Here is a 27,888-nt window from a genome sequence, read left to right as displayed (position 1 = left end):
TGGGGAGGGATAAAAAAGTAGTGAAGGCAATTCGCACCCTCTCAGTTTGCGGAAGACACGCGGTGCTGCGCCAGTTTCTCAAGCGGCACAAGACCTCCTTGTAAAATCTGACGTCCACGAGCCGTTGAGAAAACAAGACTACTTAGATGAAAGAGCGAGAGAGAAAGAAATTCAAAGAGCCTGGGAGTTGAAAAGAATATGTTACATTTTATCATAAAATCTTTCAACACTTGACTTCGAAACGTATCTAGAAAAACTTATCATTTGATTTCGATCGGTTGAATAATCCGCAAAATTCTATTGTAATACCCTTGGTTTCTGTAAATGTTGAGTGAATATTTATCGACGTTATACCAAATATGGTGATAGAAATACTTTTTCGTATGGTGAAGAAAAAAAAAAAGAAAAAAAGGATCAAGTGCTCAGAAAAACAACTCGGTTTATATTCATTGAAACAGTATTCATTTGAATAAAGAAAAGATTTCTTTTACGATATTTGGCAAAATCAGTAAATATTGATACAAAAATATAAAGATAATTGTTAATTTTTTTTTTTTTTCGTGTGTGATAAACAGTTTCGGAAAAAATATCAATGAAAATTTCTCGCACAAAACTCAAAACCGATATTGTATATTAAAAAATGATAAATTTCGGGGGCAAAAACACTTACAGTAAAAGGCCTTAAAATTTGTCTGAGTTATATGAAACCAAATTTTTTTTTTTTTTTTCATTTTATTTTCAAAGATTTCGAAGATCTATACGCGCATTTAGGAACGGAAGGATCTTGCTGCAAGAAGCGAAGGGGTGAAAATGAGAAATGCAGTGGTTTGAGCGACGCGACGCACACAATCGCAAACACACAATCGGCTGCCTACTTGATTCGACAAAGCAAATCAGGATTCGACACGCGAGGACTCGAAGGGAAATCACGCAACCGACGCCCCTTAGACTGCGATTACCTCCTCCACCCCGGTTCGCACCACCTTTAGCCGACCTTTTTACCGCGGCTCTGCCGCCCGAACTCCTTCCAACCCCTAATGCCCCGCACCAATTTCAGGAGAATTTTCAACTGAAATCGAACCGCGAGTTCACGGAAACTTCAGGGGTCACGGGACGGAGTAACGTTCCTTGTTTCAGGGGTGATAAAATCGGTTTTTCGAACGGGTAAAATTGGAATCTGAAAACTAATTTGCTTCCGCGATTTTGGGCCGAAATTTTGCCATGATGAAATAAAATTAATCGCCTAGCATTTGCAAGTTCAAATTCAGGATAAAGTTTTATGCCTGAATTTTAGATACTGAAAAATCCAATTTTGCAAGTTTTTTAACGGATTGTAGAAAATCGTTTTGAATATGATTCAGAAATGAATCGAGGATTCTCAGGAAAATTTTTCGGAGAGCATCGATATTTTTCAAGTGCTTCTCGTGAAAAAACCTTTCGTAGAAAATGTTTACATTTTCTTAATTTCTCGTCATTAAATATTTTAGTGAGAATTGTTTCGTTTGTCCAACTTTTGTGGGAAAATGTTTTAAGGAAAATTCGTATATTCTCTTTATTTTGCATAGATAAAAATGTTTCATGTAAAGTCGATGTATTTTCTTACCTTTTCATGGGAAAATATTTCAAGAAAAATTAGCATATTATATTAACTTTTTATGTAAAAACGTTTATGTATTATATTTTCTTCAATTTCGAGGGAGTGCGAATGTGGAAACAGCTCGCCTCGTAATCTGCAGGAATTATTTGAATTGGAACAAACGAAGAGAGAAAATCTACGCGCCGTGTCTATTTGTCGTGCAAATTAATGACTGACATCAATGTGACTAAATGAATTTTGTAAACAAAAAAGGTGTATACTGCTGAGTATATAATATGCACAACCGTGCGGCTATTCAAACTGCAGCTGGAATTGTTAATCGGGGTTAAATTTTCCCCGTCCTTGCGCGTGTATAATGCATGTACTTGACAATTCGCGTGTATCGGTCCTGCAGCAATTCGATGTTCGAACAATCAGTTTCAGATTGATTATTTGGCTTGTCAGTTTATTTCGTGTCAGTGGCGAAAGCTAGTCTCTGTCTATCTCTCATTATTTCTCTTTCCCTCTCTCTCGCTCTATTGTTCTATCGCGTTATCACCGGTAATTACTAATTTGCTCAAGTAATGCGGATACACCATATATTTCAACAGTCAAAATCATTCCTCGATTAGGAATTCCTGATCTGTTTTTTATTCATGAACCTAAATTTCACACTTTTTACGCTCTTCGTACTTGATCCGACAATTCCAGAGAGAACTGTTTTGTTAAATCGTTTTTTTTTTTGCTTTTGCAGGAATCAACGCTTGGAATCTTGACTTTTTCATCGAAATTATAAACGAATTTTACTTTACCGTATTCCGTAGATTTAAAAACATTAAATTTACCAAAAATTTATACATTTTGTACGAGTTTTCACAAGAGTCTAAAAAATTCTCCGACATTTCAAGTCTTTCAAAAAACTTCTCAAATTTTTTACTATCCCAATAATATCTTGGAGTTTCAGACGAAAGACTTCACCGACTTGTATTAGGAATTCGTTGAATCTAATCTTGCAACTCGGAAGCTGCAGAGGGTATAAAGAATTATAGTTTACATTTTGTGATCCATGGATGCTATCCGACTGTAATACCAACCGTCGATGACTTATCAACGAGACTTTTGCCCTCGAGATAGTATCGACGCGACTGCTCTCACGTCGAGAAAACGCTGCAGGCGTTCAATCTCCGTTTCTAATCCTAAACCGGAATGAAAATCACAACAATTACTCGAATTAATTGACACAGTTGTTAATGGAATCATTTAAAGACTGATAAAAAATTAGCAAGGAATAAAAATTTTTCGATAATTCTTCGGGAAAGAGACGAAACCCAAACCTGTGAATTAAGAAACGCGAAAAATAATCGATTTTTGTCGATTGAATCGATTATCTATTCCCGATTAATTTGGGACGAGAATAATTCGTTCCGATGAAATGAACGGACTAATTTTGTTGCAAATTTTTATTCTCTGCAATTTGCGTTGAGTATATTTTTCAATTTTGTCGCTTTTGGCTGACCGAAATAATATTTTCAAACCGTTAAAGTCGGAAACTTTGCAACAAAAAAGGAATAGTCAAATTCATTTGAAAAAATAAAACAGTTTCGTGTGAAAGTTCAACGTAAACTAAACTGTTGAAACAAAAATTACCGAAAAATCATCTTATAGCAAAAGATGAATCAAAAGTCGAATAGGGGATAATCGAATGGTTGCGATGAAATCGATGAATGAAATTGATAAACCACGTGTCTATACATTTATATACATATAACGAGCTCAACTAATAGATCATATATATACAAATTGGATTTCAAATATTTACAGCATAACACAATTTCTCTTTCTCTCTTCATCTCCTTCTCCGTTTCTCTCTAATCGTCAACGCCGATGTCTCGTCGCTCCTCCCTCCCAGACCGAGAGATGATCGTCTAGGTGTCTAATTTTAAATCAGCTATATCCTAGCCGTCGTATTCGACGGATTGCAACATCTCCTAGGCAGCTTCCTCGTCGTCGTCTTCAATAACGCCGTCCAGTCTCATTCTGCAAGTTTTTTTTTTTTTTTGTTTTTGCATCGGAATCAAAAATCAATAACAGTTTACCGACGGTTAATTATCATTATTATTTGTGAACCATGTATTATTAAGCAGGAAAATTTACTCACCGTACACTACAAAGCAGTTATCTAACTTCAAGTGTTAGTCGATGCTCCGATTTCTCCGAGGTTAGTACATACATAACAAATTGCCATCGACTCGCGGTGATGGTCAAAGAAAAAGTTAACCAGAAGCAAAGCATACACGAAAAAAAGTAACGAGGAATAATTTTTAACAAAAAATCAATCGAATAATAATTTGTAAGTAATCGATTGAAATTGGTTAGGCTTAAAATGCTGTGAGATCTTTATGCTTGAAAGTTTTCTAGTAGACGTAGAGAGCTTTCGGAGCGAACCTGTTTGAGGAAAAGTTTACAATAAGTTACAATTCTCATCACTCGTCGTGTAACGATCGATGTTCGCAGTTCAGATGATTTTTCTGTCAGGATTAATTTAGTTACAAATACCCTGCAATTGTTAGTGCAAGAAGCAATTAATCTTTTCCACATACACAAAACAGAGAAATATACACTCGCTGTAAACGAATAAATTCGATCATAAAAATTCCTATGCATTTCGATTTTGAAAATAGAATAAAATCACGAAACAATTCCCAGAGAATTATTGTTATCATTTTTTTTTTCCCCACCAACTACAACTGAAATTCGTTGAAGTTTTACGAGAAAAATTCCAGTTCATTGTTCATTTTTTAAAATTAACAATTCTTCAAGTCATGTTAAAAAGTGACTAAAATCTATATTAAAATATCGGTAAAACCGGAAGCAATTTTTCAAACTGGTAATGGAGGGGTAAAAAATTGGGGAAAAAAACTTTGGTCAAAATAAAGTAAACACTCACACGTGCTCAGGATGGCTTCGAATTTGGTCGATAAATTCGGCAGGTTTCAGCTCAGCGATGCAGATGCGATGAACGGCTGTGAAGAGCGGAAACTTGTCGGTGGCACCGCGATTTACAAGCATCGTGTGAACCTCGTCAGCAGTCGCTGGTCCCTGGAGTTTCTGACCCGCAAGAAGCTCGTCTTCGAGTTGCTTGATGGTCTGAAAAACGAATATTTCCATGAATTCTCTCATTTTTTTCAGTTTGTTTTTTTTTTTTTTCATTATTTCATTTTCTGGTTGCACAAAAGTTGAAGCAGTTACAGAAAATTGAAAACTCGTACTAAAAAATAACTAAACTTCAATTATAGTTTCGTTACCATATTTTTCTTATATTCTTTGTTTTTCTGCTTTTTATACAAGACGTTCAAAAATGGGGTTATTTTTTTTTCCTTCTTCTTTCAACGGAAATATTTATTTCACTCGCCTTTCCGGTTTTCACGAACTGCTCGCAAACGCGTCGATTTCGGCCTCCGTAGCAAGTCGTTATCAGATCGGCCACTCCGCAGCTTTCGAAGAAAGTCGAGAGTTTCGAACCACCGTAAAAAGTGTCGACGAACTTCACCATCTCCATCAGTCCCAGTCTGATTATTGCCGCTTTTGTGTTATCACCGAGGCCCAAACCATCGACGAAACCCGCTCCGCAGGCAACAATATTCTGTCATAATTACGAGTCATTAATTTACCGTAAATTAAAATTCTGCAAACCCTTGGCAGGATTACTTTTTTTTCATTCTACTTTTCTCTCCTATTTTCTTTGTAGAGAAAATTTTTTTACAGTAAAATCGCTGAATCGATATTCGTACGCAGAATTATTTGAAGCGAATAAAAATCCAAAAAAATTGTGCACTTAAACTTTTTCGCTCTAAAAGTGAAAAAAAAATGAATGCAAAAATAAAATAAAATGGGAAATCATGGGAAATATTTATTATTATTATTTTACCTTGAGCGCGCCGCAGACTTCGACGGCTTCAGCATCTTCGACTACAACGACTCTGAAGTTTTCGGTTTGAATCATGTCTCGCAAAAGAGGCGCAGTTCTCTTATCCTTGCAGCCTGTGAAGTGTTTGAGATATTTTATTTTTGCTCGTATATATGGTGTAAGTTAATTTTCCGCAGTATTTCATAAATTCATGAGTTCGAATCGTAAATTGACATGGATTTTCTTAACGCCTAAACTCACCTATCGTCGTCTCGCAAAATTTCCCCTCGGCAACTTCGTTGGCGAGATTTGCTCCCATTAGAACGTAGCATTGTATTTTCAGCAGGTTTTCGATTATCTTAGATATCAGCTCGATCGATTTTCCATCGCCTTGATCGAAGCCCTGGATAAAAGAATGGGGTAAAATGAAATTAAAAAAAGAATAGTTTTTTTGAGAAAAAAATGAAAACTAGAGACAAAAAACGTCTGTAATCAAGATACGATCACAAATCTTCTAGAAAATTTTTTCAAACACTTGTAAAAAATTACTTTTATCAGCGACAGACCGACGGCTGTTGGCTTTATTTTTCCAAGCAGAGTTGCGCATAGGGTTCGGATAAATTGATGAGGGATAACGAAGATCAGAAAGTCGGCGTCCTTCGCTGCCTCGATGAGATCGGGAACGGCGACCTGAAAAAACCAGCCATTGGAAATAAATGGAGAATTTCTTGGCGCGAAAAATCGGTAGGAGTAAAAACTTTGAATGAAATTATGTGATAAAAATTATTCCAATTAGTAACAAAAGACATCTTCATTCTCCTTTCCTTTAGGTTTTTCTTCTTTTTTTTTTAAAGCGCAGGTATTTTGAAGACAGAATTTTACCTCCTAATATCCGTAAAAATTGGAAAACAACATCGAGCGGAAGTCAATGCCAAGTCTATATTGCAAAGCACTGCAGTCATAATGTGCAATTGCCATTTAATAATATGCAAATCACTCGCGTAAAACATTTGTTTTTAATACTATTTGGAATGCGATATCATTCCGGTGACCAGATATACATCAATTTGAATATTCGCGACGAGGTTGCATATTTTACAGACTATTTAAGTGATCGGTAATTAGTTATAAGCCGATTCAAATCCGCAAGTCCAACTGTCGATACGCCTGGAATATTTCCGTCCAACATAAATTAAACGGTGTACAAGTAAAATCGTTTTCGTATCTGAATGCAAAAGAAATAAAAATATGATAAAAAGAAGTCGATTTATTTCGGAGAATGTTATAATACCGAGTTATTTAAACTACAGAAAAGGTCACGAAGTGTAATTTCTTTAAAGTTATTTGCTTTCTTTGCTAACTTTAATCAATTTAAAGATATTGCACGTAGAATAACTTCGTTATATTTTTTACTTCTGATTATTTACAGCTTTTTCAAGCTGTCAGGCAATTTGTTGCAGTGTTTCACTGCCGAGTATTTACCTACGATTTTTTTTGTCAACCTGTACACTAATTTCAGGAAGTTAAATTTGCCTTTTTCTTGATTTGACATTTGAGCACCCTAAGTTATTATTCCATGTACTGGTAAACAATCAAAGTGATTTTCGTAAGTCACACATCAACTGTCTTTTCGACATTTAGTACTAACATAAGGCATTTTTTTTTTTTTTTTTTTTTTAACTTTTCATCTGTGATTTTGGCTAATATTTAACAATTTCCCAAGCCTCCAAGAATAAGCTTTACACTTATGTTCCTCTGCTGTAAACACCATTTTCAAAATGGTGATATCTGAGAGCTACTTGTGCGTTTTCCGAATTTTCCTAAAACCATTTTGATCGCACGTCAGGATTGTTGGTTCATTCGCGTTTACAATCATTGGCTAAGTACAATACTGCTGAAAATTTTCCAAGCAGTTTTTTCTCTTTTTCCTAACTTTTGATCGAAACGCTACGGCCGATTGATAATTCTGAAATAATCCGAGACACTTGCAATACGGCTTCGATTCGAGCAGCGCTATTATTTCTCCCTCCCGTAATCCCTGTAGCCGGTATCATTATATACACACCCATCACGTGATTGATAAAGGCCTCGAGAAAACAAGCCGACTTTACAAGATGATATCCAGCTATAAAAACCGAGGACAAGTGTTCCGCCGGCATCAGTCTTTACCGAGCACTCAACGCGGCCGTACTTTCGATATCGTCATACCGATTTCTCAGAGTGAAAAAAGAGTTTCAGTAAAAGTGATTAAGTAAAATAGAGAGAAAAAAAAACCCAGTCATGAGGCTGAACTCCGTCATCCCCAACTTCAAGGCCCAGACCACCCAGGGACCGATAGATTTCTACAAATGGCAGGGAAACTCGTAAGTATAATAATTTATAACCATGCATAAAAATTTTCGTCTGGCGCAAATTTTGAAGCAATTTTTAAATCCCTTCCACCGCGTTTTTGTAAAAGATTTAAAAAAGACGGGTTTCCAAAAACATGTCGTCAAGACTTCAATCCTGAAAAATATGCGAATTTGGTAAGAGAAGCGACAAAAAACAGCGAAATTCTTGAGTAAAGACGGTTTCAATTATTTCATTTCCATCATGGTAACTACGAATTTCTGGATCGGACAGGTGGGTGGTGCTGTTTTCGCACCCAGCTGACTTCACCCCGGTGTGCACAACGGAGCTGGGACGAATCGCGGTTCACGCGCCGGAATTTGCCAAGCGAAACACGAAAGTCCTCGGACTTTCCTGCGACAAGCTCCAGGAGCACGTCGACTGGGTGAACGACATAAAGTCCTACTGCCAGGACATCCCCGGGGACTTTCCCTACCCCATTATATCCGATCCCGATCGCACCCTCGCCGTACAGCTGGACATGATCGACGAGGAGAACCGGAAGAATCCCGACTTCGCGCAGACGGTTAGAGCCCTCTACGTCATCAGTCCTGATCACCGTCTTCGCCTGGCGATGATCTACCCGACTTCGACTGGACGCAACGTCGAGTGAGTAGATTTTTGCAAAGATTTATAGAAATTGGAAGGGTTGCGATTGCGAATATTCCAAAACGTTCAAGTCTGTTCTTCGGGATTTGAAAATGATAAATTTCGAAGTGTAGAAAAGTAAAAATGTTTAAAAGTGGAGTACAAAAAGGTAAAATATAGAATCGTCAGAATTATTTGGGTGGGGTGGGGAGGGGGGGGGAGGGGGAGGGGGATTACGTGGAAAGATCTGGGAATAGAAGTGTCAGGATAATTGAATTTCCAAAATAGCGGAAATCTATTCTATTACGAGGTTTCAAAATGTGGAAAGTCAGTGTGTGGAAAAGCCACGATGTATCGAAAGCCAAAATATAGAGTTTTTAGAATAAATAAGAATATAGCAAGCCAAAACATGTGAAAATGTAGAAGTATTATAAAATAGAAGGATCGCAGTACAGAATTTCGAAAAACATGAAAATCTACTTTATAGAATTTTGAAATGCAAAATGTCGAAATACAGAAAACTCAGAATGTAAAATGGCAAGGCATACAAAGAACGGAAATATAAAATCGTTTATTTGTTGTAATTCTTATTCAATCTTGCAATTCTGCGTTTTGAGTTTCTATGTACTCCGATTTTCGGCATTTGAAAATTTGATGAAATAAATTTTCGTGTCTTTGAAAATTCGATATAGTAATATTTCTATTTCCTAATCGTCCTACATTCTCACCCTCACTCCAATTTTTTATTCTTCATTACAGCGAGTAGCTTGTAAAACGTTTTTCCAAATTTTATCACTTTTTCTTTTTTCTTTACAGTGAAATTCTCAGAGTCATTGACTCCCTGCAGCTGGTTGATCGCATCCCAGAAGTTGCAACACCAGCCAACTGGGTGGTAAGTGACTTAATTATTTTCAAACGAGTTCACCGATTTGGAACAAGGAGATAAAATCAAAGATCATCAAAATTCAACTGTCACTTAGCATGGCCTTTTGACTTTTACCGGGTTATTCAGTGAAACTCGTCGGTCAACGTCAGCAAATAGGTAACCTGAGCTACACTTTGCACAGTAATATATCAGTATTAAAAATGTAGTTTCGGTTGCCTATCAGCCGTGGTTGAACGGTGAGTTTCACAGAATACTTCCTGCTCACAGACAAGTTCATTTGGTTATCCCAATCCTTACAGTCTCGCGAATTGTTTGACTGCAAAAAACCTGTAAAGTAATTAATGTCTGATAGGAATCATGCTATTTTATAAAATTTTCTTCTTCCAGCCTGGAGAAAAGGTAATGATTCTTCCCACGGTGAAAGATGCCGATATTCCAAAACTGTTCCCCGGTGGAGTCGACAAAGTAAGCATGCCTTCCGGTAAAGTTTACGTCCGCACAACAACCGACTACTGATTTACTACGCAAATATACCGAACGCTGATTGTTTATTCGAAACTATTTTATATGTACGTTGATATAATAAACATAGAATCTAAACTGGCTGTACTCTTTGACAATTGAGTTTACAATGTTTTCAAACTTGCTGAGAATGGTGCAAAAAACTTATTTCTACTCACCACGTTCTCCGGAAGTTTGTGGCCCGGAAGGTACTTCACGTTTTCGTGCTGCTCGTTGATGATCTCGGTAAGTTTCTTTCCGTTTATCATTTCCTCGTAAACGTACATCGTGACCCGCTCCTCAAACTTGGTGTTGAACTTGACTGTATTCGCTCCGACAATTTTGGCGATAGCTGATCCCCTGAAAAAAGAATCGATACCACGTCAATCGAAGAGGAAACTACTGATCTTAATGCGAAAGTTAATCTTGCGGGGAATCAGAACGAAATCAATACTTAGAATCGGGGTCATGATCAACGATGATCTATGTGAATATCAGATGTCCAAGTGTCGATCGGTAATGCGCAATTAGATCGACCGTGATCGCGCCACAAACTTGACTCGATTATCTGAAGCTGGCTGAGGGACTTGTGAGTTGCTCAACTGGTTCAAAGTCAAGGTGCATGTTTATCGTGCCGCAACCGTACAATTACAATTAGACCTTGCCCTCCATATCGGAGTGGTTTGACATTGAAATGGTAGTTCAGAGAATTGCTTTTATTTTCAACCAAATTAGGGAAGGTTGAGTTATCGCCGATTTTTGCACGCATATATAGTAAATATGCACATAAATTTTGCTGCGCTTTCTGTGGCTATAAATCGTTAAAACCAGTAGGCAGAATATGCTTCTTATTCAAGGGACAAAGTTTTCCGCTGCAGTGGTCAGAGTATATAAGTGGACTTGATGCAATGGGGCTCTTGTAAAGTTTACTAAGTGAATAATAGTGCGGCGAGTAACGCATGGATCAAGATTGATCAGATGATTAATTTACAAATAAGGGAAAAATAGGTCGACGAAAAGGAGGAGGAGATACGAGACTAGTATTCATTGGTTTTTTCTACGAGTCGCAAATCTGACCTCACGAATGATTGATAATTCTGATTAATATAAACATAAACCGTGAACGAGCAATAAAATAATTATTACACGTACGAAACAACCTGCGACAAGTGCATCGTGTTTAGTACGGATTAACGTCACCTTGGTATAACCTTCGCATATGCATTTTTATACCTATACACATTACATCTGACGCAGAAATGCAGGATGAATGCAAATGAAAGAAAACAGTGTCAATATCGAAAAGTTATTTTTATAAACACGGCTTTATTGACAGAGAAATTGAAAAAAGGGGAAACAGCTTGACGAAAAAAAAATTTCATTATGTACTATATTATAAAGAGCGATTAAAATCTCTCACCAATTTCCGCTCCCGACGATGCAGACCTTCTTCTTTGTGCGACCCATCGCTTGAGTTGATTCCGCTATTTATCCCTGTTTGAATCAAGCAGCTGCGGTTAACAGTCCGCTCGTGATATGACAGAGACCGAATTACACACTGCAGATACAGAGATGATGCTGGTAGTCGGATTATCGCGGGAGCTCGTTACCGCCAACTGACTCACTTCGCAAATCTTAACGCGATAATACCCGGAGCCCACGACTTGCGAAGAGACAGAGTCAATAGCCACAGTCTAGCGCTAGACTATGAACTGCTCTTCTCTATGTATCTGGATCATCGCCAACGTAAACGCAATCGTCGAATCGCAGGGTGACCGCTGAAACAATCCGAAATTGGCGGCGAATAGTGGCTAAATATTACCCAGTATAACGGGTATGATTTTTCACCCGCCTTTGTCTACGTATTTGAACAACAGCAGTTCTGATTCGGCAGCAAAACCATTCGCATTCGGATTTTTGCTTGAATCATCCACGATTAAAAAATGTTCAAATTCTGGTATAGAAAACCAATATGGCTGACATTGAAATGCTTTGAAATTTGTTCACGCTTTACGATCATTTCTGTCACTCTTCAATCATCGAACGCTGTTTTGTATCAATTGTAATTATGGCCAGAATAATTTGGTTTCTCTAGTTTCTCTATAGTTCATTAGAATAATTTATAAATGTAATATGCTAGTGGTATGAGTATCGAAATTTTGATAAAGCTTTGAAAAAAGGAAGTAGAAAGTGGAAGCGTAGTGGCAAAAGCACGAGAAAAAGACCAATTAGTGAACGAAAAAAAAACGAATAGCTTTGGATCAGGTCGCGCATCACCGATCAACCTGCCAAGTCGAACCAAGGTCTCGACTCCGTTACTTCCTGGGTATTTTATTTAACGCGCCAAAAATACCGATGCCGACGTATACATACAATACATGTTAACACACATGTTATAAGTTTAGCGAGTATTTCGTATTATGACGAGCATTGCTCACCTGCAGTTAACGGTGACGGTATACCAAGAATAATTAAATCACAGACAATCGTGAGATTAACTCTCGACGATTTACCCATCGTCCTACTAATTGTAAATCGACCCCGTACGTACATTCAAGCATTGTCTAGGTTTGTTCGGAACCACGCGGAGTTTCGTCACTGATATAAATCGTTACGTAATTTAAGCACGTGGGCAATTTTATTTATTTTTTCACTCTACCTTTTTCATTACGCAACGTGACGACGATGTGTATGCGTAATAAGTTGTAACGCGTGAACAAGAGGGGAGAAGAAAAGAAGTTAGGTAAATCGGATATTCCTTAAAGCCTAATGTATACAATGGATACAACAAATAGAAATAAGAATAGAGAATGAAAATTGTTCTTCAATCACGGAGTAGCTTTGAAAAAAATCTAGAAAACAAAGCTACCGTTCATTGATGGGTAATCATTTTCATTTTCTGCTACTATTACTCTGTTTCGTTCGTTGTACGATAGATGCAAAAGCGGAATGTACGAATTGCTGAATTACCTTTGAAATCGTCAACTGCTCGTAAGCTCTAAAACTGCAATACTAATTCCTTTCCTTTTTTTTTTTTTTTATCAATAGAATAAACAGTATGTCTTGCGCCTACTTTCATGCAACCCCATCCACGAGGAGTATTATCTGCCTCTAACTTTCTGACCGACATTGCTTTACGCAAACTAACAATACTCAACAATCAACCGCGAGATGACGCTTCCACCTAGTTACAAAAAATTGAGAGCGCGAAGCGGTTATTTTGATCTTCAAATACTAAGCGCTCGTTTTCGATGCTGATAAAACCATGATAAAACGATGAAATAATATGCGTATAATTCTAAGGGCAGACATTTTGTAGAATCACTTAATAAATTGTTGAATTCTAATGATTTATTGCTAACCTTATCACTGTAATAGAATATAAATTAATTTTTTATAAAAGTACAAAAAGATAATCACATAATTTTGGCGATAATTCATAGTATCGTAAACTTAACTTTTGCAAATGGTGGCAAATAAGGAAATACAAGATAAAACATTTTGTTTTCGAATCCTAGCCATTTACAGTGAAAAATTATTGAAAAAACATGAAAAATGAATAACATCATTCTGAGTGATATTAATTCAAATACTCACATTTAAAATTCAAACGTGCACAGTAAGTATACGTTCAATATGACGTGATGCATTCACAGTAAAATAATTCGATCAATCTGTTGGCTGGTATGGCGATTTTGTTTTCTTCAGAGACGAGATATCGGTGATGAAATTGGTAGAAGTTCCTTAAATCCATAACCGTCGTTTCTAAATACAGTAGTTCAAATTAATAAGAATTCAGTATGATATGTAGAGTAAGTTCTAAAGTCCGAAATTGATTAATCACGTAAATACAAAATATGCAGATTTAGATGACGCAGAAAAAATGTGAGATAAAGTAGGAAAAGTACGAATAAGGAAAGCAGCATAATTGGAAATAAAGAGAAGAGAAACAATTTACAAATAAAATTATAAAAGATTAGTAGGTTAATCAAGAATAAAAATAAAAACACGCTGCTATTCAGTTGTAGTTTCTTGATACATAACGATGCTAGAAAAGTCCGAAAAAAACTTATTTCTGTTAACAAATGATAAATTTTATATTTTTCTATGCTCTGGGATTACATAATATGTGCTCATGATGATTATGATGATAACATCAACAATAATAATAATAATTATCATTGTTATTATACAATAATAAGTAATAATGTAACAACATTTACAATAAATGGTAACAATTCAAAGTTTTTCATATATATTTTTTTTTTTATACAATATATGTCTATTCGTATGTATGTATATAATATACATAATAACAAGTTAGTAAAACAATTTATTTTCCTCCTCGTTAAATGTACTCATTGCAACGCTTTAGCAGGCAAATAAGTTGATGATTTTGCGTTTTCAGAGTGGTTCGGAAATTGATAATAAGGAGGGGAGAAAAAACGGGAATTAAAAATTGTTAAAGTTAACAAAGTACCGTTGCTGATCGCAAGCATTACTTTATCGACTTTTTACTTGACGCGATTCATCCCAATAATTTAGATTTCATTATACATATAACGTTGAAACTGAAACGCAGCTGTTTTTTGCCATCTAATTCCACGTAGCGATATTAATATCTCAAACGTATAATACAATGTTGTACATAACTGGTACGAAACGATGAATAATCGTCATACTACAGCATAGTAGAGCTTTGAAGTGGGGCAAGTGGTAAATTAACATTATACTTGTCAATAAAACAAGATATTAATCAAAGAAGTAAACACGTGCGAGGGAAATCACAGTTGCCTATATTTAACAAGTGGTTGAGGTTTCCTGTCTAGAGGGATAGTTGAGCGTTACGCAATTCAAGAATTTTTCTGTTAGCACGGATGCTTGAAGTAAAGAAGGAGAAAATCAATAAAGATTGGAAAGTAAATTGAATTGAATTGTGTAAAGGAATGAAAGAGGATTTTTCTAATGTTTAAAAGTTTTCTTTTACACCCGACGATGCGGTTAACAATTTGAAATCGACATTGATGAAATGCTATTCGTCTCTATGGTCAGAATTTCATCTATTCTACGATGATATATCCATGCTAAACTTTTTTCACATAGGTATACGTATGTAATAATTTTACTACATCATGTTAAAATATCAAAATAACGTCATAGTCTTTGTGCATGAAGAAATTTTTGCACTACTCTGTTTTTTCCACGCATAAGGTAATAATAATACCTTTTAAAGTATCCAGAAGAAATCCGGTATTACCTATTTATTCTGATTTTGTCATCGTAGAATTTCGTTGAGCAATTCAAAGCAACGCCAATAATTAAAAGCCCAACATCCCATTTATTTGAGTGGGAAAAAGAATAATCGCAACGGAAGCAAGGATAAAAGCAGAGGAATCGGGACACAAGTTCGTTCAGCTTGTGTCGTGGCTGACGCTACTCTCGACTCTAATATTTCTTTCGGCTTACATATGCTCCGGATGACTGCGAATGCAGTCGATGAGATCGCTAGGCTTTAGCTCGCCCACGCAGATTCGATGTATTGCTGTGAAGAGCGGAAACCTTCCCTCCATGCCCTTCGACTTGAGCATATAATTGACTTCTTCGGCGGTAAAAGGCCCCTGCAATTTCTGGCCGTTCAGCATCTCAGTTTCGAGTTCGGCGATGCTCTAAAAAACGACAACAGTATTGATACTTCACTCTGTCTTGTACGAACACTGTCAAAAATTTATAAGCATCGCACCTTTCCAGTCCTGACAAAAGCTTCGGAAACTTTTCTGTTTCGACCTCCGTAGCAGGTAGTTATGAGATCAGCGACTCCGCAGCTTTCGAAGAAAGTAGACAACTGTCCACCGGGAAAGAAGACATCCACGAACTTGATCATTTCCATCAGTCCAAGTCTGATCACCGCTGCCTTTGTGTTATCCCCAAGTCCCAAACCATCGACAAAACCAGCGCCGCAGGCCACAATGTTCTGCGATTGATCAAAGTTTTCATTTATATGAGCAAACAAAAACAATTATGGCAGTACAATGATGATAAATCGAATCAAGCAAGTATATAAAAGTAAACAACTGAAAGAATAGGTGAATTTTGGAAATTTATACGTATCTCGACAATCAATCATCAATTCGATTAGTATTTGTTTTGTTCGAAATTCGTCCGACCCCTCAAAACTGTTTTCAGTATTTCTATACAGTATTTTAGATTTCTTTTGTGTAATTGTTTGGTATATTAGTTCTTTGGATTTCTTTTCAGTATTTATTTACATAATGGTTGTTGTTCAAAGGTGCGTCACGGTTTCCTGGAGTGCAAATTTTTCATTCTTCTTACCTTGAGCGCACCGCAGCATTCTACAGCGTCGGCATCGTCAACGACCACAACCCTGAAGTAGCTGGTCTGGATAATGTCCCTGAGAAATGGCGCAACAAGTTTATCCTTGCAACCTGAGAAAGAACAACGTGTAGAAACTGATCGCCACAGTTTTCATATAATCATATTATGGTCCTCCCACTTATCTGTATTCTTATCCAACAACTATCGATGTGACAGGGATTATCCAGCTCATCTTCTACAGACATAACGATTTACTTTTCCGCGACCGACTATGTATTTACAACGTTCGAATCCGGTAATATAACACCGGCAATCTGCCTGTGATTAAGCTTCTCATCTTATCATCAGTTTTACAACTTATTTACACAAGTTCTCGTATACAACGAGCCCGATTTTTCGTCAATTATCAACATGATGGACGTTTTTTTTATCATCGGAAAGAAAAAGTGACGATTCAACATCAGCTGGAAAAAGTATTTCGAGAAGTAAACATTTCCTAATCACATATAACTAGCAGCATCACGCGAGGTATCTTTAGAGCCTTCATGAATTCTCGTAACGCATCGAGTATCCGAAGATAAACGGACTTGCCTGCACAGCCAATAAATTTCACTATCTCCTGTCCTTATCGCCGCCTTTAAATAACCGCCTCAAAGACCGTTCGAGTGCACCGCTTACATATTTCTATGGGATTAGTTTTACATCACGCATGTAATTTACATGTATAATATACAAAACTTTCTCTGATGGAAAATAACCACGTAATACTGTTGAAAAATGCTATGGAGAATCAGTTGTTAGTGGAATACCATTTTATGTAATAAATTCTGCGTATTTATCCAATAGAAAAAATGTAGAACTAAGCAAGCGTGGCATGTTAATAATACTTCTAGTTGCATAAATGTGCAAAATAATGCCGGTTAGGCCTTCGTTGGAGATCAGGTTTGCATTATTTTTCAACTAACGGTGTTATTTATACTTATTGACGTTTGTATGCCGATTTACGTAGATCTGAATTTTCTCAATAGTTTATATAAAATTTTCCCAGCAGGGAGTTGATTTGACGACAGTTTTAACGGTAGCTTAACGATCCAAAATGTCCGTCATGCGGTATGGAGGAAGAGAAACTGAATATATCCTCAAGCGCGAGTCTCAGGTGTGCAGTTTAAAGAAAGAACGCATTCGGTACGATGTTCGCACGATCGTAAGGCACGATATTTATCGCAGGCATCCTAGCGAAGCATAAACGTATTTCTCTCTGACTGTGCAACGTTGATAACGACATTATGGAAAATTTTAAGGATTAATCGGTCCCATCATCGAAATCAAAAGTTGTGAAACACGAAATAATCAGTAAGAAAATCTTCAACAGTGTTATTCACGTTAATGATATTGAATACGAATGAAATCGTATTTTTTATATGTAATAGAAATGACCCTGAGTACATTCGAATAACACAAGCTAAGTGATGGACAATTTTAGAAAAGGTTTTATTATTAGAATGTTAAAAACGATTAACTTCTGATATATTCATCCCAATTAATTAATTTTGGGCTTATTTTTTCTACGATAGAAACTCCGGAGATTATCAGAAGAACCGTTTACAGACAGAATAGATTTGTGTAGATACGGTGCGATAAATGTGTAGTTACATTCGCGCATTTTAATTACACTGTAGTAAAAAATTTCTTGAGTTTCTCAGACAATATGTGAGGATCTGAGCAATGAGCTAAATGATCGGAAAACATTGGAATCGGATCGAAAATACGAGAGTCCAAGTATTTCGCACGTTCTAATTATGAAACACTTTCTCAAATTGTTGATATTTTAGCTTGCGTTATTGAAATATGCCCAATTTCATGTTCATTGTATAGTCGAAATGTTATTTCAATCGTGTTAGTTATATCATTGGCTCCAATAAGAGTGCCAAACATTTTTCAAGTCGTTTTTTCTCTTTTCCTAATTTTTGGCTCAAGCCTTAAGTCTAGTTTATTCGTAATATCCGTCTAATCATTGCCGTACCAATTGTTGTTTCGCAAAACTTCTCATCGGCAACTTCCGAGGCAAGATTCGCGCCCATTAAAACGGAAACCGGTATTTTCAGCTCCTTAGCAATTATGTGAGATATGAGCTCGATGCCGCCACCCTCACGTTTGTCGAATCCCTGCAAAGAAAGAAAGCGTAACAATATGTAAGTACGGAACATTTCCGATTTGTGATAAAAAGTTTTCCAGGTAAAATTTGCGAATGTCCTCCTACCTTGATCAGCGACAGGCCAACAGCGGTGGATTTTATCTTTCCAAGAAGGGCGCTGCATATCCTGTGGATAAACTGGTGGGGCACAACGAATATCAGGATGTCCGCTTCTCGGGCCGCCTCGAGGACATCCGGTACCGCGATCTGCAAGAGTTTTGTCAGTTTTTTATCAAACAAATTTCAACAATCTGTAACGTTGTTCGCCGCATAATAATATTTAAAAAAATCTGTTTACCAAGAATAAATTTCGTTTCTAATACAGGGATTATTCCTGTTTGTGTTCTCCTGACAAAAAAGTTTCGTATTTAAATATATCACAAATGATTCCTCTCGGTTGTGCAGCTTAATTTAGAGAAGTTTTTATGTAGCCTAACCAGAATCAGGGATTATTTTTTTTACTTCAATTTTTTTTATCGTTAGACCTTCATGCCTGACCTAGGACAATTAAAGCCAGGTGAACAAGACGTGTTTAAACACAGACAGCCGTCGCGATCTTTATCTACGTTATATATATTTCGAGATATATTTTATACTTTTAAGAACGCTGCTGTCGTTGCTGCAACGCATTAAACAATTTGCATAGGTATAATTAAAGAAGAAAATGAATACGAATAAAATTCACAGAATATATTTCTTACAAACTTTTACATTTTCACATTCTTTCGTTCCTGCGTTTCCATTTTGTTTTTTTTTTGTTTTTTTTTGTTTTTGTTTTTTTGCCTGAACTTTTCCGCATATTAAAATATCTATAAAAAAAAAAAAATTATCACTACTTTTTGCGTTATAAAGAAGATTTTTAAAACATTTTAATTTTCCATAATGTACGATCACATTGCGGACATAAAATAAATGATTCATGATGAATAACTACATATTCGTTGCGAAAAATTGTACCAGTTTATTATCATGCGCCTATAACACACGTTCGAAAAATGAAAAATAAACGGTATGTAAATACGCGATGCAGCACCTTTACAAAATCAATATCAACGCGGGGTTGTCCTTAGATGTACAGTGAGTAGAAAGCGGGGAATTAATTTTCATTCACATATATCTATCATAATGTCAGGAGGTAAGGGTTACAATAGAGGAGAAGAAGAAGGTATATTAGAGGAAAGTGGAAACGGGGAAAATTTAGAGCAATGTAACCGCAGTGCTTACGTATGACGCAACATAGGTATACTTGCACCTTCTTGTTCCTCTAACTGCACTAATTCATAACGACATTATACACATTAATTAAACTGTAGACCGAGTAAATTGCGAGTAAAATATTTCGTCAAAGGAAGAAAAAAGAAAAGAAGTTTAAACACAACCGATCGCGTTACAAAAGCACTCATTTTTGCCTGCATGTGTTTTTTTTTTTTTTTTTATAAATTGTTTTTTCTATTTTTTATTTTTTGTATTTCTCTTGGCTCGTTACGAGTTTCACCAAGCGTTACGAAAATTTAACACCTGTATAACTATAAGTGGTTGTTTGTTGAAAAAGCGTGTAATATGTATACATATTTAAGTAATTATATATACGTTTTTTTCTCATGCACCTGCAGTAGCAGCGGGTTTGTAAACACTGTAAAGAGGCCGGACGAAAATGAAAACAAAGAAGCAGAAGTATATAATACACGTGGTTTTAAGCATGTTCAATTCTTATCGAACATTTCGTATAAATTTACATTTTTACTTATTCTCACTCCTTGATTTTTTTTTTTTCTTTTTTTTTACTCCCGCTAATTCCGTCAATATTTTTACCATGGTATTTTACGTTATGTTGTTCCTTGTCTGTATATACATTATACACGCTCATATTGGTATTCATATGGGTATACAGGATTATATATGTATAGTGTATACACTATAAATATTCACTCTACATATTCTACTTGTAACGAGTTATGCGACGCTCTCGCGCTTTGTTACTGCAGCGCTGAACTTTGGTCAAGGTTTTAGTTAGCTACGTACTACTGTATTTTCACTATTACAAGTAATAATGTGATACCTGTATCACCGTATTTTACAAGGTAATTATTATTACAAGCTTTCTTGAAGATTGTTAATCACTTTTGTCAGCACGTTATGTATATATGGATATTATAGATACGTCTGAATAACTTGGCTGCATAAACAAATTCAATATTACTAGTTTTTTACGTATTATAACAGTTTCGGACTAACAATAAGCTGAAAGAAATAATCTATCAATGGGCAGGAATAAACGCTGAAAAAATTTCAGTGTACAAGAAAAGTGAAATCTTGTAATTTACACTTACTTATTCACGAAATACAGAGAAAATTAGACACTTTCATTAATGCATTATCAAGAGGCGAATGAATGTGAAAATTGTAAAATAAAATACATCCATCACAGCTGTCAAATTAAGAAAACATATTTCTCAACTCTGATTACGTGCATTATCGCGATTAAACTGCCGTGTAAAACTGTATACTATATGCTGCATGGAAGAGGAGCCTGATTAAATCGCAACATAATCCATCAGTGATCGAAATACGTATATACAACTATATACCTCCAAACTCGATGTATAGATAGAGATAATCAGTTTCGTAACGATGTCGGATAAAAAAAACATTCAGGGATTTGAATCTAATCCCTAGATATAATACGGTCGCGTAATCGCTTGAATGCATGTGTACTGTAATATATATATATTAGACTGTATCAAAAAAATTGACTATTATTTTTTTTTTTGAAAAATATACTGAAAATATTGTTCAGGATAACGAAAAAAGGCGCCTGTTAAAATGGGAGCTCTTAATTTTAATACTAAGAAGTGCCTCATCGCGATTTTCTACTTTCCATAAGAATAACATGGCAAAAATGGTTCTTGCTCCTTGCGATTTTTATAACTAGATAACGACGCGTCGTACAGAAAATTCATAAACATGTTTTTGTAGGAAATTGAACGTTCTACAAAAAAGGTAGCTTGTCATTTTACGATAAATTTATTCTTTCAAAAGTTATTCGAGGTCAAACATCAACAAAGGACCTCAAATAACTTTTGAAGGAGTAGATTTATCGTAAAATGACAACAGACCTTTTTTATAGAACGTTCATTTTTCTACAAAAACATGTTTATAAATTTTCTGTACGACGCGTCCTTATCTAGTTATAAAAATCGCGAGGAGCAAGAACCATTTGTGCCATGTTATTCTTATGGAAAGTAGAAAATCGCGGTGAGGCACATCTTAGTATTAAAATTAAGAGCTCCCATTTTAACAGGCACCTTTTCCGGTATCCTGAATAATATTTTCAGTATATTTTTCAAAAAAAAAATAGTCAATTTTTTTGATACAATCTAATATATATACACGTATAGTATAACTGTAACATGATGTAGATGATAAATGAAATTCTGTGATCGTTGTATCAAATTCACATTAGATATGTACTGAAAGTTAAAGAAAGCTGATAGTCTGTGATGAAAAAGATAGGCGAATATAGTGTTACAAGGACACTAAGTATAAACAATAAAATATTATATATTGTACAAGTTCCGCAACTTAATTAATCGATATGTCATTAAACACAACGATTACAGCACTAAACTTACCACATTTTCGGGAATCTTGTGCCCTGGTAGATACTTGACGTTCTCGTGAGTCTCGTTGATGATTTCGGTAAGTTTTTTACCGTCTATCAACTCCTCGTAAACGTACATCGTGACTCGTTCTTCGAACTGAGGAAGTTCCCTGGCATTCTTACCGACGATTTTAGCAATCGCAGATCCCCTGAAAATATAGGAATAAATTAAGTAAAGGTAGATTATTTGTCATGTATACACCATGCGATAATGGCGTATATTGATTGATTAACGATCAGAATATGATTCATTCATTCCCTGGTACGAATTTTAAAATCGCAAACTCATCCGGCTCTCCTCGTCGTCCGCGAGAAGCGCTAATTATTTTCATACTTCTATTAATTATACTCTCTGTCTCTGCTCGATGATAATAGCATACCTATATGTACAATGATTCCAGACTTTCTCCAGACTCACGTGACGGACTCACGCGAGGATGATTCTATTTTCAGCAGTTATAAGCAAGTATACTACAGCTGATGACATTCTCAGTGTGGAAAAGGCAGCGGTCTTATACCTATATGAATAATATTACGAGTACGATATACGCACGAGTCTATATATTTTTCTATACATATATATTTATACCCAGTATAGGTATGTGTATACCTATACGTATAAACGCGACACGCGACCTTCCACGCCGCACAGCTGCGTATTATCGTTCTGTAAAATTACACACATATCAGCTATATTAAAATCTAACTACAGAGATCATCTTGTAAGAATGGTAATATGTATACGTCTATACCTAGGCAAGTTTGTACATTAAAAACAACCGAATAACGCTATGAAGTTGCCGACAATTCGGTCGGTTAATTACGATTCGAGGAGGAAGAGACCTCTATGTAAGTTTTTGAATTTCTATAATCGAAGGCGATAAAAAACAATTGAAAGCCACGTTACCGTACCGCGCGTAATATTATACGTGTACGTTGTAACAAACAGAGATAATCTGAAACGTGGGCGACATTCTTGCTGACCGAGGAAGTGGCCGACGACGATGATATAGACACAAATATAGAAAAAAAACATCTTAAGATAAGACTAAAAACACGATACGGATCGGTATACACAGTTTGATATATATATTTGACCCCGGGAAGCAGTCGACGGCGATTATAAGTCGTGCGGCAACTCTGCTTAATTGTTATTTTATGTTTATAGAAAAGCATGAAAGCTCGTTATATGCTTGTCGGTTGGGTATAACGATTGTTCCGTCGTTATGCATGCTTACTCAGGTTAATTGGCCGAGGAAACTTGTCGCGTACAATATAATCGAGGTATTATTTCAACGATATCGTGCGCCGCCCTGCACACACAGCGAAATCGATCGTATAAGCGTAAACGTAGGGATGACTTACCAGTTGCCAGAGCCTATGATGCAGACGCGTTTCTTTTCTGCCATTGCTAATGCGTTCACGTTGCTTTGTTTTATTGACGAAATCGGCGTTTCGGGTGCCCACGAGAAGAGGAAAGCAGAAAGGGAAAAGAAAAAGATAGACGATTCACACGCGCACTAAGCACTGCCCACCACGTTTCCCGCGGCCTCCGATTCCCACGCGACTGATCCTGAAGCTCGACCACGACTGAAGCTACTGCGACGACTACTGGCCAGTGGATCCAAGGGAGGTCGAAACTGGATTTACCTACCGAACGCAACGCTGATCGACTGAACGCCGAACGCGCGGCGAACTCGCTTACAAATGTGTACAACAGGGCCGTGCCGGGGGGGGGGGGGGGGGGAGGGGGGGGGGCAATCGCCCGACCAATCGCAAAGACGCATGATAAGCCGCAGCGGTAAGAAGAGGTGCTTAAAAATTTGCGGATGCCAGGCTGTACACTTGATTGAGCACAAAATTTCCACGGGATGAAATTACGTTCCACAATTTCCCCTTTCATTTGTTTAGCCACGGAAGCTTGACGTTTGGTTGATTGATCGTAAGGTCGAATTAAGTTTCCATGTATCGGCAAAATTATCTAACATGGCCGCCGCTGAAACGCCAAATTTTTACACCGCTTTAAAAACTTCTGTAAGGATCGTGTTGTTGGCAGCTAACTTTTGGCTACTATCGAAGTGTAAACTTTTGTTTACTGGAAGTTACGCTTATGATTACTTGAATGATATTCTTAAAGCAAAATTAGTTGAATTTCAGCCGTTGTCGAAATTCGAACATAGCCGCCGCTCGTTTGTCAAATTTCAACCCCGATGTACGGAGTATTATGTAACGAACGCTGTCGGTTGCAAACTTTTCAAAAATGACTTTAATTGGACGGTATTTGCTAGGGGAAAAATCCATTTTTATCTCTGCCTGTAGTCACGGCGTTCTCGATAAGTCGATATATGAGTGTGAGAAAAACTATTATAATCGTAGCCGAATCACCAACGGTTCGATGCGGCACGTGGCATCGAATTAAACAGGCCAAGAGTTTAGTGGAAGTTTTCCGAACTGTGAAACAGATCACGAATGTGCTGGTTTCTACAGCTGAAATCCTGTCGAGGTCACGACCGAGGTCAATTTATAACGTTCATGGTCGGTATGAATTTTATGAATCTGACTACGCGCATGGGCAAAAGCCACGTATAAAAATCGATAGGTTCAGCAGCGCGAAATTGAGAATCAGATTTAAATAATTAGTTTCTATAAGCCTCGTTTGTCCCACCCGCGTAATTTGAAGGGTGATTGAGAGATAATGGGTATCAAAGAGTGGAGAGTATACTATAATTTTCACTGATGTTTTAATCTCTGCACACGTACGATGTACGTATGCGTGAGCAGCTGCTACCTGATCACAAATGCTAATCAGATATCATCGAGTAATGAATCTAATCTCAAGATTACCCAGCGCGAACGTTTTAATTTACGCAAATTCAAGTAATCGTCACCAAAATTACTTCACCGAGCAATCATATTAAGCGCTATCTGCTCGTTTATAATATCAACATTTTCACGCCAGTATGTTATAATAATATCACCCCAATCATAAAAACATGTATAATTTTCTTCTAATATTTTCAAAATTTTTTTAGACTTTATAATTTATATTCAATTCAATGCAAATGGTAATTATTGGATTGATATATATACGATTACCACGTCGCTCTCATTGAGTTTCAAGTTCCAATTTTTCCGTCGGTTATTACATCTGCTGTCTGCGTGAATAGATATTCTGTAGGCGAGCGCACAAAGCAGCGTCGACTGGATATTTCCATAAGTTTATTACAGGCATCATTTGCAAGATTCAATTCAACGATGGAAAAGTTTCCACGATCAATCATCGTCCGTCTGCCTCATTCGCGACGTTGCGCCCTCGAACCTGGTGACAATAATTGAAAGTTTGATTTAAATTTCGAACATGTTAAGAATTTACTCCAGATTTTGACGTGGAATTCTACAATTTTTCTCGAAACTTGGTCCCATCTTTCTACGCACAACCCATGCATTTGTAGACTTATCTTTTACAGAAATACACTTTTCACAATTATGTTTAGACACGCAATGTCAATAATCGACGATCGACATCTCGAACAACGTCTCGAATAGTCAGATACTTTCGATCCGTGATATCGACGATCTCAATTTCAACTTGCAAATGGCGACAGCCGTGCACGTGCTGTGAAATTTCCTCATCTGAAATCGAGTTTGTTTTGGTCTTGTCAACCTGTAGAAAAAATGGGTAAGAAAAGAAAGCATGGCGAAGATAAAGACGAATTTGAGTTCGACCCAATGCCAAAACATCTGCAAATTGCCCACATCAAAAATCAAGAAAAACGTCTCATAGTAATACTGGACGAAGCCCAGTTAGAATCCGTCAAGGTAAGGTTAGGTTATTAGCTCGAATTCCAATTTTACTCTTATTATTATAGTAACTTGAACACTGTAAAGAGTTAGACATAACTGTTTGAAAACTCGATTTTTCCATTACTGTCAAGAAATATACTGGTCAAAAGCGATATCGAACAATTAAGCGAAAGAATTTTGTTAGACACGGTGTTCAGGCTAGTCTCATTCTTTTCCCTGTCAAGTTTACTTCTTGACTGTGATTTTTTCTTTTCCATTGATATTATAGGTGGGTAACAGCTTTGAACTACTAAACTGCGACGATCATGCCAATATGTTGAAGAAAAACAATCGAGAGCCCGGGAGCTGTAGGCCAGATATAACGCACCAGTGTCTCCTGATGTTGATGGACAGCCCGCTGAACAGAGCTGGTTTATTACAAGTCTATATTCACACTGAGAAAAATGTCTTGATCGAAGTTAATCCGCAAACAAGGATACCCAGGACGTTCAAACGATTTGCTGGTCTTATGGGTGAATAACAATTTGTTTCTACTTTTCATGATATATCTAGTCGTTGCTTCCTTCTCAGTCTTTTCAGACACAAGTTTTAAAAAAAATAACTTATCCTCATTTATTGTACAACTTTATTCAATTCTAAAGCGAAATCCTGGAATCATTAAAATGTTATTTGATTCTGTTCTATCATTTCTTAATAACAAATATGTTTTCACTTGTATAATTCTCTCTCTTTCTTCACACAGTACAGCTGCTTCATAAGTTTAACGTGCGAGCTTCTGACGGTCCTATGAAATTACTTAAAGTGATTAAAAATCCAGTCACGGATCATCTGCCAGTGGGTTGCAGGAAACTCGTGATGTCTTACAGTGCCAAAAAGGTCCAGAATCCACGTGAATTCATTCCTGCTGAAGAACCAATTGCGATTGTTGTAGGAGCCATGGCGCATGGTCAAGTATGTTTGTGTAAAAATTTTTCAAAACTCATTTTGAGTTAATAGTTTAATTGATAGCAAACCGATGCCTAAATAGTTTTATAATTTAGCTGGCTGCATGATTTTGATTCGTGATTGAATGTTGTTGAATGATTTCAGGTGAATCCGGATTACGCGGAAGACACGATATCGATAAGTAATTATCCCCTTTCTGGCGCCCTGACTTGTAGCAAATTGTGCTCAGCATTTGAAGAAGTTTGGGGGGTTATTTAGTTTAAGAAATACTTGATATACAAAACATTCATATTTGTAATAAGTGTACAAAACAATTCTACACAGTCATTGGACTACACTTAATGGTTGTGTTTGTTAATCCAATAGGTAAATATAAAATCCCTATCAAAATTATTATTGAAAATTTCGTACAACACCAAAAGCTGAACCCTCAGGTTCTAGAGTTAACTTTATACTCTTCCACAGAAATTATTAGTGTTTCTAACAAATTCCTTTCAATTATTCGATACTGTACACGGTTTTTTTCTATGTCCTCCGAATGTGGTGGATGTAATTTTCCGTATTATGAAAATGGAAAATGATCAGTTGCGGTTATTAGTGATAATTTACTGTAATATAGTAAATTGGCGTTCGTTGTCGACTAACAAGGAAGCGCAACGCAATTAAATTACTATCGGTATAATTACATGCATGTACAATTTATTTAGCCATAACCGAACCATCCCGCTAATGTTAATTTTTTTTTTCCAAACGCGTACGAGAGTATTGTTGATTCATCGGTACATCCTAGGTCGCGCACGCGGCGTGATTGGATTGTTGTTGAAAAAGTTGTTGAAAAAAAACGGAGGGAAAAACCGTTTAGCATCGAAACGCCTATTGTGGGAGGTTACTGAACTCTCTTATTCCCTATACGTATAGGATTTCGTTTCGTCATCATTGCAATATGGCTGACGATATCGTCCATGTACGTAGGCAGCTCCGAACAATACTTGACCGATAATTTGAGTATCCATAAAGCGTGTAGTCCGAATCATTTTCGACAGGTAAATTAACAAACGAAAATAGAATTGTTCGCTAAAAGTTTTCAAAGTGAATGACGTATGGT

The 27,888-nt window shown here is 36.6% G+C and overlaps 4 protein-coding genes across 7 annotated transcripts; 2 read left to right on the top strand and 2 right to left on the bottom strand.

Moving 5' to 3' along the window:
• Positions 1-3,310: 3,310 nt before the first annotated feature.
• On the bottom strand, positions 3,311-11,669 carry LOC124410036 (glycerol-3-phosphate dehydrogenase [NAD(+)], cytoplasmic-like). 2 transcript variants are annotated; one of them, XM_046888146.1, is made up of 8 exons: positions 11,267-11,629; positions 10,026-10,206; positions 6,033-6,173; positions 5,745-5,886; positions 5,505-5,617; positions 4,989-5,219; positions 4,524-4,723; positions 3,311-3,613 (listed from the first exon to the last, which is right to left on the bottom strand). In XM_046888146.1, the coding sequence occupies exons 1-8, from the start codon at positions 11,311-11,313 to the stop codon at positions 3,565-3,567; spliced, it is 1,104 nt and encodes a 367-aa protein (XP_046744102.1). In that variant the 5' UTR covers positions 11,314-11,629; the 3' UTR covers positions 3,311-3,564. The 2 variants fall into 2 exon arrangements, with proteins under 2 accessions (XP_046744102.1, XP_046744103.1); XM_046888147.1 differs by lacking the exon at positions 3,311-3,613 and adding an exon at positions 3,953-4,021 and having other exon boundaries at positions 11,267-11,669.
• On the top strand, positions 7,629-9,952 carry LOC124410037 (peroxiredoxin-6-like). 2 transcript variants are annotated; one of them, XM_046888149.1, is made up of 4 exons: positions 7,629-7,846; positions 8,106-8,480; positions 9,276-9,436; positions 9,607-9,781. In XM_046888149.1, exons 1-3 carry the CDS (start codon positions 7,764-7,766, stop codon positions 9,403-9,405), a joined length of 588 nt encoding a protein of 195 aa, XP_046744105.1. In that variant the 5' UTR covers positions 7,629-7,763; the 3' UTR covers positions 9,406-9,436; positions 9,607-9,781. The 2 variants fall into 2 exon arrangements, with proteins under 2 accessions (XP_046744105.1, XP_046744104.1); XM_046888148.1 differs by having other exon boundaries at positions 7,631-7,846; positions 9,276-9,351; positions 9,733-9,952.
• Positions 11,670-13,535: 1,866 nt separating the features above from the next.
• LOC124410035 (glycerol-3-phosphate dehydrogenase [NAD(+)], cytoplasmic-like) lies at positions 13,536-23,707 on the bottom strand. 2 transcript variants are annotated; one of them, XM_046888144.1, is made up of 8 exons: positions 23,400-23,707; positions 22,006-22,183; positions 18,440-18,580; positions 18,203-18,344; positions 16,177-16,289; positions 15,587-15,817; positions 15,313-15,512; positions 13,536-13,611 (listed from the first exon to the last, which is right to left on the bottom strand). In XM_046888144.1, exons 1-8 carry the CDS (start codon positions 23,441-23,443, stop codon positions 13,551-13,553), a joined length of 1,110 nt encoding a protein of 369 aa, XP_046744100.1. In that variant the 5' UTR covers positions 23,444-23,707; the 3' UTR covers positions 13,536-13,550. The 2 variants fall into 2 exon arrangements, with proteins under 2 accessions (XP_046744100.1, XP_046744101.1); XM_046888145.1 differs by lacking the exon at positions 13,536-13,611 and having other exon boundaries at positions 14,191-15,512; positions 23,400-23,706.
• Positions 23,708-25,606: 1,899 nt separating this feature from the next.
• Positions 25,607-27,468, top strand: LOC124409939 (ribosomal RNA small subunit methyltransferase NEP1). Its single transcript, XM_046887918.1, has 4 exons — positions 25,607-25,853; positions 26,107-26,350; positions 26,581-26,789; positions 26,928-27,468. The coding sequence occupies exons 1-4, from the start codon at positions 25,710-25,712 to the stop codon at positions 27,039-27,041; spliced, it is 711 nt and encodes a 236-aa protein (XP_046743874.1). The 5' UTR covers positions 25,607-25,709; the 3' UTR covers positions 27,042-27,468.
• Positions 27,469-27,888: the final 420 nt, after the last annotated feature.

The sequence above is a fragment of the Diprion similis genome, chromosome 8 (assembly GCF_021155765.1).
Source record: "Diprion similis isolate iyDipSimi1 chromosome 8, iyDipSimi1.1, whole genome shotgun sequence".
Taxonomy (NCBI): domain Eukaryota; kingdom Metazoa; phylum Arthropoda; class Insecta; order Hymenoptera; family Diprionidae; genus Diprion; species Diprion similis.
This window is presented reverse-complemented; position numbering and strand designations above follow the sequence as displayed.

Coding starts and splice junctions, on each gene's coding strand:
- LOC124409939 (XM_046887918.1), top strand. CDS start 25,710: ATGGGTAAGAAAAGAAAGCATGGCGAAGATAAAGACGAATTTGAGTTC. Junction 26,351..26,580: donor ACGATTTGCTGGTCTTATGG/GTGAATAACAAT, acceptor TTCTTCACACAG/TACAGCTGCTTCATAAGTTT. Junction 26,790..26,927: donor GAGCCATGGCGCATGGTCAA/GTATGTTTGTGT, acceptor GAATGATTTCAG/GTGAATCCGGATTACGCGGA.
- LOC124410037 (XM_046888148.1), top strand. CDS start 7,764: ATGAGGCTGAACTCCGTCATCCCCAACTTCAAGGCCCAGACCACCCAG. Junction 8,481..9,275: donor TCGACTGGACGCAACGTCGA/GTGAGTAGATTT, acceptor TTTTCTTTACAG/TGAAATTCTCAGAGTCATTG. Junction 9,352..9,732: donor CAACACCAGCCAACTGGGTG/GTAAGTGACTTA, acceptor TTCTTCTTCCAG/CCTGGAGAAAAGGTAATGAT.
- LOC124410036 (XM_046888146.1), bottom strand. CDS start 11,313: ATGGGTCGCACAAAGAAGAAGGTCTGCATCGTCGGGAGCGGAAATTG. Junction 10,207..11,266: donor ATCGTCGGGAGCGGAAATTG/GTGAGAGATTTT, acceptor TTCTTTTTTCAG/GGGATCAGCTATCGCCAAAA. Junction 5,887..6,032: donor TCGGTCTGTCGCTGATAAAA/GTAATTTTTTAC, acceptor TCTTTTATCCAG/GGCTTCGATCAAGGCGATGG.
- LOC124410035 (XM_046888144.1), bottom strand. CDS start 23,443: ATGGCAGAAAAGAAACGCGTCTGCATCATAGGCTCTGGCAACTG. Junction 18,345..18,439: donor TTGGCCTGTCGCTGATCAAG/GTAGGAGGACAT, acceptor CTTTCTTTGCAG/GGATTCGACAAACGTGAGGG. Junction 13,612..15,312: donor CGCAGTCATCCGGAGCATAT/GTAAGCCGAAAG, acceptor TACTGTATTTAG/AAACGACGGTTATGGATTTA.